The 12876-nt window shown below is 46.0% G+C and overlaps 1 protein-coding gene across 5 annotated transcripts in view; it reads left to right on the top strand.

Annotated features, from left to right (window-relative positions):
- Nucleotides 1-12876, top strand: part of stk38l (serine/threonine kinase 38 like) — a 109147-nt gene that overhangs the window by 62004 nt on the left and 34267 nt on the right. For all 5 annotated transcript variants that reach the window (XR_006956296.1, XM_047022584.1, XM_047022585.1 and 2 more), the window contains one exon: nt 2623-2684. Coding sequence is in view for 4 of the 5 variants with exons in the window: in XM_047022584.1 (XP_046878540.1) it covers nt 2623-2684 (62 nt within the window). In the remaining variant the exon portion in view is untranslated. The remainder of the gene's footprint in view (nt 1-2622; nt 2685-12876) is intronic.

The following is a 12876-nucleotide window of genomic DNA, read 5'->3' as shown; positions in this document are numbered from 1 at the left end:
TGAATTATGTTAATGAATTTACAGATTTTTCAGAAAATGTAATAGTTTTATGGTCAGGCCCCCTTTAAAACTAGGAAATTGATGATGTGATTAATCCATGGGTCAACATTTTTCAGAATGCAGAAATGTCATACGATTACGTGAGGCAATGGGACACTTAATTCTATAAGAATAACTGTTGGCTCAGATCTTCTTTTTGGTTCACTGAAGTGTGATAGTTATATGGAAGTTTCCCATTGCTTTACACAGTCCTTTGCATTTTGGTTAAATACTGCAAGGTCTTTTGAGCTGCAAGGGTTGGGTAGTAGAGGGCAGACAAGGCAGTGCTCCATAGTATAGTCTGCTTCTCCACATTCACAGGTGGTTGGGCCAGTCTTGAAGCGCGATCTGACCAGAGCATCTTTGGATTGGCCTGTTCTCGTTCTGAGGCGGTTGAGTGTTTTCCATTAAGCCCATGATGTTTCTGAGCCAGGAGGTAGGTTTTCAGTAGGGGGTATTCCCATGCTAGTTGGAGGAGGGTCATTCTCAAGTTTTTCCATCAAGAATTCGATTCTGGTTTCATCCCAAGACTTTGTTAGGGGTTGGACATGGCTGAAAAAGCTTTTTCTTGACTTTAGCCGTGGGGCCGGAGGGTGACATCCATGTAGGGGATGGTGTTCATCACTAGTAGCTTTTGTTTTTCTCGACTCGGCTGGCAACTTCCCATCTAATTTGACTACGTTCAAATCTACATAGTGCCGCTAGAATTCTCTATGACACAATGCCAGTGAGGAGGTGCAGGTTGCTTATGTTGGTGGGTTTCAAGCAGCCAGTGTTCAGGCGGCAGGTGTTGTTCAGTGCTGGGTCAAGTTTCTTGGCATGGGTTGACCTCTCTCAAACAGGACATGCATATTCCGCAGAGGAACAGCACAGGGCCAGAGCAGTAGATTTTAATGTGTGTGCTGTGGCTCCCCATTTGGAATTGGTCAGTTTCCGTAGGATGTTGTTTCGGGAACCGATTTTGTGTTTTTGATGTGTTCCTTAAAGGAGAAGGTACGGTCCAGGGTTACTCCAAGTTAGACGGTGAGTACAGTGCTCGAGCGGTGTTCCGGACCATTTGATGTTAAGTGGTCGGTTGGCTTCACGGTTCCTGAGATGGAAGGAGCAGACTATGGTCTTTGCAGGGTTGGTATGTAGGTGGTTGTGCTCGTAATAGAGGAGTAACTCATCTAGGGCTGTGGTGAGGTTTGCTTCTACTGCTTTGAACAAGTTCTCCTGAGAGGTTACACAAAGATTGTCGTCATTGAGGCGATGGTTCACAGTATCATATGTAGCAGACAGATCAACATAGACAGCTCCTGTTACCAGTCCATTGGCTCAGATGAAAAAGGAAGCTTTTGTCCTCTTCTGATGGTATCTAGTTTAAGATCCACTCTGGTCTAATGGCGGTCCTTGCACAACAAGCAATCAGCATTAGTATGGGGGGGGGGGGGGGTTCTGTTGAAAGGGTTTTTGTTAAATGTATTTTACTGATAATCCTCCTACAAACCAAATTGTCCTACCAGGGTTTACTGTGCATCCGCACATCAATATTGCAAAATTTTTAACAACCAAAAAAACTAGGTTACGAGTACAAGACGCCAAAATGGGTTTCCTCAGGAAATAGGGTCAGGAGATCATTCATCCTTGAGGACCTCGGAGTAGAGCCACTTCTCCATTGCGTCAAAAGGAACCAGTTGAGGTGGTTTTGGCATCTAGTAAGGATGCCCCCTAGGCGCCTCCCTAGGGAGGTGTTCCAGGCATGTCCAGCTGGGAGGAGGCCTTGGTGAAGACCCCGGACTAGGTGGAGAGATGATGTCTCCACACTGGCCACACATCGACATCAATATTGCGTAATTTTTTACTGTAAAATCTGTAAAAGGTAGAATCATCCTACTCATTTATTTACACTGGTAGGGCAATCTGATTAGGTATTTTGCACTGTAAAATCATTCTAACTGTTTATTTTAGACTGGTAGCACAATCTGATGGATCTGTAGTTTGTGAACTACCAGGATTTTTCGATGTGGTAGGATCAAATCAAATAAAAATGTATTTGTATAGCCATTTTTACAAGCAATGTCACAGAGGGCTTCACATATGCCCATAGAACTGCCCCTCAACCAACCTAAACCGTCAAAGATCGATGTAGTAGTAGATGTAGTAGATCGGGGGTGGCTCAGTGGTTAGCACTGTCGGCTCACAGCAAGAAGGTCCCCGGTTCGAACCCCGGTCTCCAGGTACTTTCTGTGTGGCGTTTACATGTTCTCCCCGTGCCTGCGTGGGTTTCCTCCGGGTACTCTGGTTTCCCCCACCATCATAAAGACATGAATCGTATGAATGTTGGTGGTGGTCGAAGGGGCCGTAGGCGCTGATTGGCAGCCACGCTTCTGTCAGTCTGCCCCAGGTTAGCTGTGGCTACAGTTGTAGCTTACCACCACCGGTATGATTGAATGAATACTGTAAGGTGACTTGGGCGCCTCCAAATAAAATGTATTATTATTATACAAAGACAAATCAACAGAACACCGGCAGTATTAAATTTGCAGGAAGTTATGACATTGTTGGGTGCTGCAAGAACTAATCAGCTTTCCTACTTCACAGCCTTCCAAAACATGAACTCCAAGAGGAAAGCAGAGACATGGAAGAAAAACCGGAGACAACTGGTAAGAATACGTAGCAATGGAGAGATTTTTTGAGCGGGGTGGTTGGGGGTGGTAGATACATTATGTAAGCCAAAGATGATTTATTTGGTGTAGAATGAAATACACAATTTAAAGCATTTGTACATTTTTGTTATTTAAAACATCAAAACAGTCAGTTGAGTTATATAAAACATAATGAATACATTATTGAAACATTACCAAGCCTAATATAAGCACGTATGCAGTGATTAACAGTTACAAATATTTTATTCTGGATCAATATGTTCATAAATAAGTGTCTGATAACTGTTTTGTTAAAATTGCTGGTAAAGTAGTTACAGGCACCTTTGCAGATTCCAATAAGTGTGAGTCTTTTCTCTGCCCCGTCCAGAAGGCCTGAAAATCTGTTTATCCGTCTTAATTCTCATGGGGAACCAAATAACCATGGGACCCATAGCTGTCGCCATCTTGGATTTTCATGTACAATGATTGTCCGATTGACTTGAAATTTGGCATCACGTGTTTGCGATAAGTCTGATAAAGCCATCTTCATGAATAAGAAATAAAATCCAATATGCAGGATTTATTTGCATATTGGAGAATTTACCTGGAGATACTACCAGACAGACCACTCTTCTTTAGTTTGGGTCTTCAAGACAAGCAAACTCAGCTCATCCATCGTGCTCTCCGGCTTCAAGATTTTACCTTTGCTGTGGAGTATCGTAATGTAAAAAAACACAGTGCCCGATGCATTATCCAGAGCTCCGGCAAAGGATCCATGTACCATCCATCTTACATACACCTCTATGCTGTCCACAATAAAAGACTCACCGAGAGGCGACTTGCCTTTTACGGACGACGTCTTATGGAAAACGCAACAAGAAGGTACCGAAGCTAAGGAGATGTATCAGTCCCTTCTGGAAATGGGAGTCAAACTCATCAATCTGAGCACTAAACAGGCCATTTTCGAATACAAAGTATACAGCTACCCAGCTATCCATCAGGTATACAGTCCCGATCTACTTCGTTCCGAGATGCTGCGCATGTTTCACAAAGACCCCATCACTGGACATCTGGGAAAGTTCAAGACTTACAAGAGGTTGCAGGGATTTTGTCAAGCACTGCCCTGTGTGCCAAGTATACAAGCCTGAGGGAAGGAAGAACGCCAGAAAACTGCAGCGGACCATTGTCACCAGGCCTTGGTAGATACTGGCTGTGGACCTGATGAGTCAATTTCCACGAAGTTCCAACCTCAAAGTCATCCTGCTGGTCTTTGCGGTTACAACTCCAAATGGGAGGAGCTCTTTGCCCTTTGGAAGGCCAAAGCTGAATCCATGTCTCAGGTACTTGTCAAAGAGATCCTGACACGATGGGGTGTTCCAGACTACATCTTGTCCGATCAGGGGTCCACCGTCTTTGAAGCGACCTCTAAAACATAGAACCTTGCACAGAAGTTCACAACTGCTTACCATCCACAAAAAAACTCACTTAAAGACTGAATCAGACCAGGAGGAAGGCTTCCCTGGATTCTCAGATGTGGACTCACCTCCCCAGCCACGGTAGCGATGGTGCATGGACTACTGTGAGCCTTTTCTATGGGTAGGGGGTTCAAGGGGGTGTGACTTCACTTCAAGCCTTCTGCGGCACAAGTCGGCTTCTTCCACGGATGGGGGTATGTGACAGCAGAAACCCCGGTAATAACCAGCCATACCAAGGAGTCGTCACAATTGATGCCGGGTAGAGGGAACAGGAAATATAGACACTGCTGTGACCTTAGCCTCTAATGGACATAACTGACCACCCCCGACCCGCTTACCCAGGTAAGAAACTGTAGCCTTGCCGAACTCGCACTTCACCAGATTCAGCGTCAGAACTGCTGATGTTAACCGCTGAAACACAGTACGTAGAGACAACTCGTGCATCCCCCAGTCTGAGGAACGACCAGGTCATCCAGAAAAGCGGTACAATTTGGCACGTCACTGACACATGTGTTCACCAGGCGCTGGAAGGTAGCTGGAGCGTTCAACAACCCAAACACTATCAACGTGTTCTGTAAGAAGTTGTCAGGCCGCTTTACCTGGTTCACGCTGTATAGATGCTGCTTGATAAGAGACGCTGTACCCACTTCAATATTATGTTCCAGCACAGTGGTGGATGAAGGAAAAACAAAGACGGGAAAGCACACACAAGAGCTATGACATCGGCCCGCTTACCCGCATCTATGTAAGCTAGGTAGGTGCCCAACAACGTCAACACCTCCAAATTAAAAAGCCACCACAGGCCATCGACATCCTCACCCTCTTCCACCACCCCTTCCCTAATACCTGGACACACCATTTAGACAACACAACAGGGACAGATGAAACAGCGAAGCCGACCGACAACTCAGCCTCAGCGTCCTGAGTCAAGTCTCTAGAATGGTAGGCTTTGAGCATGTTAATACGGCACATGCTAGAGCGGCGCCGATGGTCAGGGGTGTGGATGACATAGTCAACGTCACTCAGCTTCTTTGCCACCCGGTATGGACCTGAAAATCTAGCCGATAGAGAGTGCCCTTGGAGAGGTAACAGAACCAACACCTGATTACATTTACATTCAGTCATTTAGCAGACGCTCTTATCCAGAGCGACTTACAGTGAGTACAGGGACATTCTCCCCGAGGCAATTAGAGTGAAGTGCCTTGCCCAAGGACACAACGTCATTTGGCACAGCCGGGAATCGAACCAACAACCTTCTGATTAATAGCCCGATTCCCGAACCGCTCAGCCATCTGACCCTTGCCTGATTACCTGCCTGCAGAGTCTGGAGCACAGCTTTCCCATCAAATGTCATCTTTAGACAAGGACAGACTTGCTCTGGCGAGGGTGCACTCCTCGTGCAGACGCTCACGGAGCTGCGACACATAATTCAAAACAGCCCGCTGAGGGTTCAGATCCTCAGACAGAAATGCATCCCTCAAAACCTTGAGAGGGCCGCGCACAACGTGGCCAAACACCAACTCGGCAGGGCTAAAACCCAGAGACTCCTGAACTGCCTCTCTCTGACAGCAAACAGAACATGAGGAACACCTTCATCCCAGGCCTCTCCTGTGTCAAGACTATACTTGCATAGCATACACTTCAGGGTCTGATGCCACCGCTCTAGCATGCCATTGGACTCCATGGGTGGTACGCGCTTGAGACCCTGTGACTCACGGAGAGAGTAGTCAAAACTTTACCAGATGCCTGACCACCGAGGTGGCCGTTATAGTGCAGAGGTAAACTGCCTCTGGATAACGGTCGCCACACACATCATGATTATCAAAAACTGGTTATCCATACTCGTTTTAGGCAAAGGACCGACACAGTCCACATACACATGCTCAAATGGTTCCCCCATCGCAGGAATAGGACAGAGGGGCGCCAAAGAGATTGCCTGGTTCGGTTTCCCCACTACCTGACACATATGGCACAACCTGCAGAACCGAGCCACATTCCTCTTCAGGCCCGGCCTAAAGAAATGTTGCAGTACCCGATCATAAGTAAGGGATAATGTATAGAACGCCGGTCAGTATCGGGAAAATAAGCCCCGACAGGGCGAACAGCACCCCGAAGCTCTATCTATACATTAGCCCGCTTATTACACGGCTACTTGCCAAAACGAAAAAATTACTTAACACAGTGTGTCTTTACAATTTATTTGTTACCATTCATAGTGTTGATCAGCAGAGAAATAGTTTGCCAACGACGTTGAACTTTAAAGACGTTGGCTTCAGATCAGCTGACGTCTCTAAGCAACGCTGCTGTCCTCTCTTGTCTGTTCTTCACTGGCGATGGCAACAACTCAGCCTTTAACCAAGTATGAAAATCCCAGTTTTCCCCCAAAATATTAAAGTTAATCGGAAACTCATCCGTAGTTGCTTGGTATGTAGGCTACGTTTTTTTCCAGTAGGCTTCAGATCAGCTGACGTCGCTAAGCAACTAAATTTGCTGGGGTTGATAAGTTACCGGACTACTTGTGAAGTGCTACAGAAGACACGAATCCGAGGCAAAAAGGCCACTTCCCTTGACATCGTTCAAATATGCATAGCAACGGTCAAATATGGAAAAATAGTTGACCACAGAACATTGGGAAGCCCCATTCAAGTGAATGGAGCATTCTACAGCATTAAGAAGAGCAGTGTAATAAGTCTTGGTTATACCAGTGTCCAGACCAAGGACTTTCGTGGGCTGTGACCAGCACACAAGAACGGTAGGCGCTGGGGAAAACAACCTGGAACACAGGCCGCCACTCACCGCTGGCCTCAGGGTTGGCAAACCATTTCCGCATCAACACCCCATTCTCAAGGAAGTAGGCGACATTCCCCGGCGCCGTCCCCCCCTTAGCAATAACAGCAGAAATACATTTGGCTCGCCTCGCCTGCGCCTCTAACAGCTGTGCACGCGTAACAGGCAATTCTACCCCCACCGCAAGTCTCAGCACCCTCCCCTTCCCTCGGAGTACCCCTGGGCAGGGACTCAGAGCGGAGAGACACGATGACAGGAACCTCACCCGCAAACACGGGGGCAAACAATGTGTCACCCAGAACACCATCTTCCATGGCCTTGCTAGACTGAGCCTGTTAGAAAATTAAGTATTCCTCTAGAGCAGGGCTCTCCAATTCTGGTCCTCGATGGCCGCTGTCCTGCATGTTTTAGATGTTTCCCTGCTCCAGCACACCAGATTCAAATGAATGGGTCGTTATCAAGCTCTGTGGAAGCCGGGGAATGACCATTCATTTAAATCAGGTGTGCTGGAGCAGGGAATTATTTAAAACATGCAGGAGAGCGGCCCTCGAGGACCGTAATTGGAGAGCCCTGCTCTAGAAGATCAACTGACACGTTCCATAAAATATGGGATCCATTGCTGTTGTTCCCTCAGATAATACAAGGCCCTAACAGGCCCAGTACGCACAGCTGCGTTGTCTGATGCCCGATGTGATCTTTACACAGAGTGGGAATTGCTCCCTCTCTCAACCTCATCCCCCCCCTCCCCTTTTTTGTATTTTTATTTTAAATTTGTAGTTAGGGTTCCTCCTATCGTTTTTGTTAGTATTTTTCTTCTTCTTTTTATATTTCTCCGCTAAATGGCCCAATAGCTCAAAATGTCCTGGACCCGAGATAAATTGCTATACATGCCTTATTTCTCATGTGGAACAAAAAATCCTCCAGGACCCATATTGTCAGACTTATGAATTTTCTTGTACTGTCCAAATTTGGTCCAACCTTCAGAACCCTTCTCCTTATGAACCATAGATCCAATCAACTTGAAATGTGTTATAGATGTGTAGAATACATGTCTTTACATAGGGTGACATGGAAAAATAAATGCAATACAAAATGGCTGAATACATTGCCTCAATATCTTTGTGTCAATAAATCTCATATAATTTTGACTCATGGTTTTTCAAACCTAATAGGGTTCAAGACAACATCACTCTGAAGTACCATAAACAATTTCACCTTGGTGTGTCTATATTTGATTGAATTCAATTGAATTGCTCCACAGCGCATGCTCCAAATTCTCACAGGCTCATCCTGCTCCTTGACACTAGGGTGACCACCTGTCCCGCTTTGCGTTGTGTCGCACAGCATTTTCACCCCTTGCCCGCACGTCGCATATTGAATATGCTGTGCGATACAGCGCAAAGAGGGACAGGTGGTCAACCTACTTGACACACGCGCGAGCTTGGCGAGACGCACACACATCCTTTCTGGAAATGGTATGCTGACCAAGCCCCCACCCTTTCTTTAGCTCCTGTTTCATTTCGTTTCCAATCGCAGCTCGGCGTTACGAATATAAATTCTTTTTCGGCGGCCATTGTTGTTTTCAACTGGAATCGCCTGATAGCCGTGCTGGAGGCAGCCACGTTCGGTAAGTCCTATTTTTACACATTTTAAGCTATAATCAATGATTGGGTTTGTGAAAGTACACTACTCTTGAATTATGGTGAAGGTTTGAGCACTTTGAGACCTTTAGATCGTGAGTTTGAAGTGACGGAAAACCGAACTCGAAAAGTAGCTAGCTTTTTCCCTCTGTGTAATTACTGAATCATGTAGCATCTCGGCGAATTCATCAAAAAGGTAGAAGAGAGCAGCTTTTAGGAGAACAAGCGATTCCCCAAAGACCTTTCGGCTCAAAATTTAGATTTGGGTAGCGAAAGTCTTTGTAATAAGCCTATGCGTCAGGGAGACCGCATAGGCTTAGGCGGCAGCCATGTTTTGGTCGCGTCATGTTTATAAGTTCACTATTTTACAGTTCGGTCAACACCAAAAATTAGTTTGTTACCAAACCTCGAGGAGGGCAGCATTTAGGAGATGTGGAAATTGTGCTTTTAGCCAGATGCTCCGATTATTTTTGTTATTTGTGGAAAACTTGCAAGTGGAGTGAGACTGCGTCCCGGGGGTATATTGTTTTGACTTAGCCTCAGAGACAGACTCGGCTCGCTCACTGCCAGTGTGTAAACAATATTGTAGTTCACTCAATTCTACTCCTAAAACGTCAGGGATGGCTGCTTTTTGTAGACAAGAGCCTGCTGAAGATAGCCAGTATATAGGATATTTCAAAACAAGCCTATTTCATTCGTCATTTGCCTGATAAAGCGACCTACGTTAGCCAGGCTAGTTTCACTCGGTCAGCCTTTTTAAACATCTCTGACAGTCAGAATCACTGTTTATAGGCAAAGGTCGAGCTGGTCTTTTGTCAGATGTGTATATATTGACCAGTTAGAGCTAAATACTCTTGTTAGAGCCTGTGTTTTGAGTGACTTTACATGGGCTTCCAACACATTTGGATTCAAGTTCAAGTATTGCCATTGCATTTCACAGTCCAAACTGAAGTCTGTATCAAGTGTAGATGGAAATAGCATCATTTTTCACATGGACTGACATGGACCCTTTCTTCACTTTTACAGGTCATGCAGAGGCCTGCTCAACAGACTGTCTTTCCCAAATCAGAAGCCCTGGGTTGATGCCACAGTCCAGGCCAAGCTGAGAGCCTGCACTGTCGCCTTTCACTCTGGGGACCCTGATGAGTACAGGAAGGCCAGATACAACCTTCTGAAGGCCATCAAAGCAGCGAAAAGGGCTTACAGGACCAAGGTGGAGTCCAGCTACCATGGCTTTGACCCCAGGCGCATGTGGAGTGGACTTAAAGCCATTACTGAATACAAAGGGAGAGGCTACAATGAGACCCAGTCCTCTGTCCTACTGCCAGACAAGCTGAATTCCTTCTATGCTTGCTTTGAGAGGGACAGTGACCCCCCTGCAGTGGAGCTACCTGAGGCCAAGCCAGAGGTGTGCCTACACTAACTGTAGCCGAGGTGAGGCTGTGCTTTAAGAAGATCAACCCTCGCAAGGCACCTGGCCCAGACAGCATTTCAGGTAGGGCCCTCAGGGGCTGCGCTGACCAGCTGGCAGGGGTCTTTAGTGACATCTTTAACCTCTCCCTTAACCTGTCTGTACTCCCCACCTGCTTCAAGAGGACCACCATTATCCCTGTGCCCAAGAACACCAAGGTCACATGTTTGAATGACTATCTCCCGATAGCACTGACCTCTGTCATCATGAAGTGCTTCGAGCGGCTAGTCAAATCATTCATCTGCTCCTCGCTGCCCCCCACCCTGGACCCTATGCAGTTTGCATACCGGTCCAACAGGTCTACAGACGATGCCATCGCTCTGACTATGCACACCACTCTCTCCCACCTGGACAAGGGGAATACGTATGTGAGGATGCTGTTCATTGACTACAACTCAGCATTCAACACCATCATCCCCTCCAGACTGATCTCCAAGCTTGTGGACCTGGGACTAAGCACCTCCTTCTGCAAGTGGATCTTCCACTTCCTGACGGGGAGGCCACAGGTGGTGAGAATCGGTGACCGCACCTCATCTGTACTGATCACCAACACAGGTACCCCCCAGGGCTGTGTGCTCAGCCCTCTCCTGTTCTCCTTGTTCACTCACGACTGTGCGGCAACGCACAGCTCCAACCTCCTTGTTAAGTTTGCTGACGACACAGCCATCGTGGGCCTCATCTCTAACAGTTATGAGTAAGCCTACAGAGAGGAGGTTGACACCCTGACATCATGGTGTCAGGACAATAACCTCTCTCTCAACATCAGCAAGACCAAGGAGATGATTGTGGACTATAGGAGGCGGCAGTAGGAGGAGCATGCACCCCTACTCATCAATGGATCTGAAGTGGAGAAGGTCAGCTGCTTCAAGTTCCTCGGGGTGAACATCAGCAACGACTTCACCTGGTCTGTTCACACGGACAAGGTGGTCAAATCGGCCCGTAAGCGCCTCTTCTTCCTGAGGAGACTGAAGAAGTTTGGTATGGACTCAGTCATCCTCACTAACTTTTACAGATGCACTGTAGAGAGCATTCTGACTGGTTGTATTACAGTTAGGGATGTACGATAATATCTGCACGTCATCGGTATCGGCAGATAAAAGCTTCAAAACTTAATTATAGGCATCTGCAGATATGAAACTTTCTGCCGATGTACCTGGCCGATAAGGTGATGTGCAAATTATGCGCACGCGAAGCAAATGTTTTAGAAATAAGCCCGTCGCGTTGTGCCCAACAACTCCCCTTACCTGTTCTAAAATCAGCGCAAAACACAGACTTGCGGGCCTTATTGCTTTTCTTTACTTTACTTTACGTTACTACAAATATTTGATATGGTTTCATAAAGACAATCAAATTTAAGAAACAAAATAGTTTAATAACAAACCTTCATTCTTCCGCCACAACAAAGTATAATTCCTACATAAATCGTTGCTACGCAACAGATTGAAAACAGTGGACGGCTCATATCGTCTTGTTCCGGCTTCATTCCTTGCCTTTGCTAACGCTTCGATTTCAGCCTCTGTCTTCTCTGCATGCCTGGTCTTTTTAAACTCTTTCTCCTCCATTCTGTTAATAGTCTCCCACCAGGCCCTGTTTTTTATTTTAAATATTCGATGCGCAGTAATATGGAATGTTATGTTATGAGGACAACTTGAAAGGTAATGCTGGATTTTACAACGGCATGGAACGCGATATAGCCAATCAGAATCAAAGATTGTAACAATCAGTTTTAGAAGTTGCGCCAACAACATGATTCAACATGTTGGCTGTGTGGCAGGACTTCACAGTATCAAAGGATGATGACAAAATGGCTATTTGTGGAGTTTGTAAAACGATGATAATGATACAAATCAAGTTTTTAATGTCCCGTATCTACAGCAAGTAGCCCTTCATAATAACAGATTCATTCTAGTACAGGAGAGACTTTTCAATAATTAAAAAGCAGAGGTGTATATATCGGTATCGACATCAGCAATCGGCCAAAATGAGCTTGTAAATATCGGCATATCGAATATCGGCTAAAATTCTATATCGTGCATCCCTAATTACAGTGTGGTATGGGAGCTGCACAGACAGGGACCGCAAGTCCCTACGAAGTGTGGTCCGTTCTGCTGAGTTCATCCTCGGCAGGAAGCTCCCAGCCCTACAGGACACCATCCTACAGGATACCACACACGTTGCCTAAGGAAAGCCGGCAGGATTCTAAGAGACTGTTCCCACCCATCCTTCAGTCTCTTTACCCCGTTGCCTTCTGGCAGGCGTTACCGCAGCATCCGGTCGCGCACACGCAGACTGGACAACAGTTTCTACCCAAGGGCCATCAGGCTTCTGAATGGACATTGATATGGACACTGATACACTTCACACTAGTCACTTTAAACATTGTCACTTTCAGCTACTGGTCGTACTATCAGTAACATTGCACTACTGTACCTCACTGTACTTCTCCATCAGGCTCCTGTATGGTCATTGACTTAGTCACTGATTCTCCTCTTAGTTACTTACACACTGTCACTCTCAGCTGCTGGTTGCACTATCTGTAATTTTGCACTATTGTACTGTACTCCACCTAGGTTAGAATAGGTTATAGGTTGAATAGATTCTATGTGCATTTAGGGTTAGTATAGTGTATTATTTATTGCTATCTGTATATTTAGGAAATTTCACTTATTTAAGCTCAGCATAGATGTTAATTATGTTCTGTGTACGTTATGTTATGCCAGGTGCTTGCGTTGTTTTGTCTTAAGAATTTCAGTGCCCAGTCTGACCTTGTGTTGTTCTGTGTACCTGACAAATAAAGGACTTGAGACTTGAGAAATATGAGGGCCATCATTTCGAAA

This window comes from Hypomesus transpacificus, chromosome 7 (assembly GCF_021917145.1).
Source record: "Hypomesus transpacificus isolate Combined female chromosome 7, fHypTra1, whole genome shotgun sequence".
Lineage (NCBI taxonomy): Eukaryota > Metazoa > Chordata > Actinopteri > Osmeriformes > Osmeridae > Hypomesus > Hypomesus transpacificus.
Note: the sequence above shows the minus strand (reverse complement) of the source record. Positions and strands in the feature narration are given on the sequence as shown.